Below are 4699 nucleotides of genomic sequence, written 5' to 3' on the forward strand. Positions count from 1 at the left end.
CACGCCTTTTTTTAGTTTGCCAGTTCCATTCATTAGTGTTAGAAGTAAGCCGTCAATGCTCTGCATCTTCTCTTTGAAGCCAAAATAATGAAAAGGTAAACCAGCCCCATCATCAAGAAGAGAAAACAGAGAAAGCAAGCAATAAAGGGAGGAAGATTCAGAAGCAAGAATCCCACCAAAAAAAAATTTAAGTCTTCTGTTCTTTCTTTCTCTTTGGTCTTTTGCTTCTTTTTCAAGCCAAATCTTTGTTTGCTTTTTATATATAATGTGTATATAATCTTTATATGCTGATTGTTTCGCCATTAAAAGCTTTCACGGTTTTGTCCCACGAGAAACTGGTAGTCTTCTCTCACGAAAATCCACCTTCTCCAACCCAAAAGCGTTCTCTTTTTGTACTTATATAAACCCTTTTCTTTTTTTTTTTGTTTTGTTTTTTTCTATCAATGGGTAAACAAGGAAGGAGAAGAATGGGTTCTCATGCTCTGTTTTTGATTGCTTTCTTTCCATGTAAATTCTTAGCTGTTGCAATTTTGGACCCACTTGATTTTTTAGCTTTACAGTCCATCAGGAAGTCTCTGCATGATTTGCCTGGCTCTAATTTTTTTGCTTCATGGGATTTTACCTCCGATCCTTGTAACTTCGCCGGAGTTTACTGTGATTCCGATAAAGTGATAGCTCTTAATCTGGGTGACCCGCGTGCTGGTTCTCCGGGTTTAACTGGAAGAATAGACCCTGCCATTGGCAAACTATCTGCTCTTGCAGAGTTATCTATAGTTCCGGGTCGGATCTATGGTTCGTTGCCGCAGTCAATCTCACAGTTAAAGGACCTTCGGTTTTTAGCGATCAGCCGGAATTTTATCTCCGGGGATATTCCGGCGACTCTTGGCCAATTGAGAAGTCTTAAGACGCTTGATCTCAGCTACAATCAGCTCACCGGAGAAATCCCTCGCTCAATCGGAACCTTGCCGGAGCTCACCAATGTTATTCTCTGCCACAACCATCTCTCCGGTTCGGTCCCCCCGTTTCTCTCCCAAGTCCTAACCCGGGTGGACCTCAAACACAATGCACTCACCGGCTCGCTCGCTCCGGACTCCCTCCCTCCTTCGCTCCAGTCCCTCTCTCTCGCCTGGAACAAGTTGACTGGGCCGGTTGACAGGCTTCTATCCCGGCTCGACCAGTTAAACTACCTAGACTTGAGTTTGAACCAGTTCACCGGTCCCATCCCCAGCCAGCTGTTCTCATTCCCCATTACGAACCTCCAGTTGGAAAGAAATTTGTTTACCGGTTCAGTCCAACCAGCTGATCAAGTGACAATCTCGACCGTTGATCTAAGTCACAACAGACTGTGGGGTCAGATATCACCAATGTTCTCAGCCGTGCAGAATCTTTACCTGAATAACAACCGTTTCACAGGTCAGGTCCCGGCCAGCTTCGTGGACCGGCTATTATCCGGCAGCATACAAATACTATATTTGCAGCATAACTATTTGACAGGGATCGAGATTAAACCGACGGCCGAGATCCCTGTAAGCAGTTCGCTGTGTCTACAGTATAATTGCATGGTGCCGCCCGTACAGACGCTGTGCCCATTGAAGGCCGGCAATGAGAAGACAAGGCCTACTGCCCAGTGCAACGAATGGAAAGGGTAGATTGGTAACTTTGAAGAACTTGTGAGGGGCAGAAGAAAAGATTATACAAGAGATAAAAAAAACTGGAATTTTTGGATTCATTTATTTATTATTGTGGTTCATATAATTTGTGTTGTGGGCTTTTGATACTTAAAAAAGTGTAATTGTCATCGCCTGCCTTAATATGTTCTTTATGTAATAAGACATTATATTAAATTAATGCTCTCAATTATGAATTCTGGATGATTGTAAATATAACTATGTTTCATTTCATTACATTGAAATTTTAAATATGATATTTATTTTATTACTACATTTATAGTTGATTCACACACGTTACAGATTCGAACCCTCAAAATGAGTTTTGGGGATACTACAAAACTCGAGGTTAAAAGAAATTAGCCCAAAGATTAAGGGGTGTTATCTTATGCTGAAGTTGTGAGTTTATTTGGTGAGAATTACTTATTATAAAAATTTTATAATACATCCTTTTGAAGATAAATATTAGATATATAATGGGAAACCGGTAAGTATAGGAATCCATCAAAATATAAATAAAATAAATAATTAGCACATAAAATTATATAAAATTTTGACAATAACTATTATAAAAATATTATATTATAGGTATCAGAAATTAGAATCGATATAATGTTAAGTTATAAAGAAAGGGAAAATAACACAATTAGAAATACATAAATGTTTGTTGTTTTCCATTTTCTTGATTTCATTTTCCATCACATAGCAAATCAGTTACAATGACTATATTAACCTAAAAAACAAATCATTGTCTCCTCACCAATGAATTGGGGGATATAGATATGCATTTATAACCCTTTTTCCTTTTTAATGAATATCACTTTCTACCAAACCCAAAAGCTTTCCATGCATAAACAACGTAAGAAATTCATGGCTCACATCTTATCAAGTAGGGATCAGTAGATACTAAATACAATAAAACTGCTGTGATATTTTGTCACTCTGGGTTTTTTAAGGTTTAGGGTACTAATTTTTCTAATTTTCTAGAATTTTACAAAATACAAGTAAGAAATTCATGACATATTTTGCAAAATTTTCTAGAATTTTGATGTGAATATTATTGGTAAAACTCATCAATTTTTAAGTGACTGATTAAGGTCAAGTCGAGTTGAATCTTAAATAAAAAAACAAGACTCTTTACAACATTATTTTTCTAATCACTAAATTTAAACCTGGACCTCTATTTTAAGAAATATTAACCTCATTATCTTTAAATTCAGTATACTAATTTTTTTACCCTAAAATAAAAATGAAAAAAATGATCACCGTATGCTAATCCTATTGCTCTCTTTTTTTCCCTGGTAAGATCTAGACCTCGAATTCGCTTCTTGTGTCAACCTAATCAAAGTGGTGGCCCTCATGTTCTTTATTCCCCCACAAATGATGTTTTTTCATGGTGTAATTTTCAAACTCTTTGATTATGTTATTGTCATCAATCTGCCTAAGTAGGGACCCCTTTTATCATTTCTAACATGTTTCCCTCATCATTTTAAGGTCCCCTAATGATTTTTTAAACCACACGAGAGAACTCATGAGAATATAAAAGGAATACTGCTGAAAATGATGGACAATGTTGCCTTGTAAACACAAAGAAATTGAGTACCCATTGCTACGTTGTTGCTTTCAAACTAAATTAAGATAGCTAAGACAAACTATTTAAACGGGTATTGGGAAATTTTTAATAATGTGTTGCGTCCCTCTATTCAACGAGATAGACACAAATGAGTCAAGTATGTGTATTACAATTTATGAAAAGGGACTTAAACTTTAAATTTTAAAATGCTAACATAGAACTTGTTCTTTTAGATTATCGACAATACATATTAATTGAAAATTTAGTTTTTAGTAACCCAACTCTTCGTTGAAAAGAGTGAGGGATGACTTTAGAATTTAGATTTTTTTTTTAGCCAAAAGAATTTAGATTATTATATATCCACTAAATGTTGATGAATGATGATGAACTGTTGTTAATATATATATATGATAAGGATTGTACCAAATAAGGAATGATGAGACATTACTTCCAATGAACCAACACGTGCCTGTCTAATATGCAAGAGAATAAAGAAATGAAAAACTTATTTACAATATTAAATGAAGACATATGGAATAAAATCAAGTTTATATTAATTAGACTGTTGTCTGATAAATTCTTTCATCTCAAAGAAACGATTGTGAGCATAGTTTAACAACAAAATTTTATTTCTTTTGAAGAGTTATAGATGATTTGGTTGGTGGGACAGAGCGTCCATTGTTAGGTTTCCTATATACGCATGGTACCCACCGTATCAATTTGTATAAAGCGTTTCACTCTTAAAATGCTACTAATTAATATATGTTTTGTTTCATATTTTGGACGTCCCAAAAACAATGGTGAATACAGAGTAGTAACAAGGAGGAGAAATAAAATTGTGGTATAAATTCAATTCCCACTGATGTTTCCATTTTTAGTACGTTATCTGTCAGCCTTTGTGAAGTTCACCCTAAATCCTTGAAACTTCTATTTTAGTACTAATACATGGGCTGTTACACTAGACGTTAAAACAGGTGAGAATAAGCCCAACTTAATGGGGCCCAGAGGCTGGAATCCATTGACATTAGTTGGCCAGTGGCCACTACAGTTTCTTTCACAAGGAAGGAGCATCAAATGTCTCTTCTCTCAGCTCAGGCCAAGGCTGACTCTGAGACACATGCACGTCAAAGATATACCTCGAGAAAATTGAGTGGCAGACAGGCAGGCAAGCAAAGGCCCCTTACACCATGACACAACAAATACTAACAGCTAGCATTCAACGGATGCACAGACAATATCGTTCCACTTTATACCTTTCTTTTCCCTCTCTCTCTTGGCCTCATTGGCTTCAGTTACCACGAAAGTTCCATCTTTTCAAACAATCCCATAAACCCACAAATTTATCATCATTGTCACACCAAGTCAATTCTGATTGAAACTATGTAATGGTGCATGTTCTGCGTCCCAGAACAAGCTCCCCGCATTCAGAATCACTATATATGTATGTATGCGATCTTCA

At 36.2% G+C, this 4699-nt stretch overlaps 1 protein-coding gene across 1 annotated transcript; it reads left to right on the plus strand.

Annotated features, from left to right (window-relative positions):
* On the plus strand, nt 1-1857 carry LOC107952161 (LRR receptor-like serine/threonine-protein kinase ER1). Its single transcript, XM_016887445.2, has one exon. The coding sequence runs from the start codon at nt 444-446 to the stop codon at nt 1647-1649; it is 1206 nt and encodes a 401-aa protein (XP_016742934.1). The 5' UTR covers nt 1-443; the 3' UTR covers nt 1650-1857.
* Nucleotides 1858-4699: the final 2842 nt, after the last annotated feature.

The sequence above is a fragment of the Gossypium hirsutum genome, chromosome A08, assembly GCF_007990345.1.
Source record: "Gossypium hirsutum isolate 1008001.06 chromosome A08, Gossypium_hirsutum_v2.1, whole genome shotgun sequence".
Classification (NCBI taxonomy): Eukaryota; Viridiplantae; Streptophyta; class Magnoliopsida; order Malvales; family Malvaceae; genus Gossypium; species Gossypium hirsutum.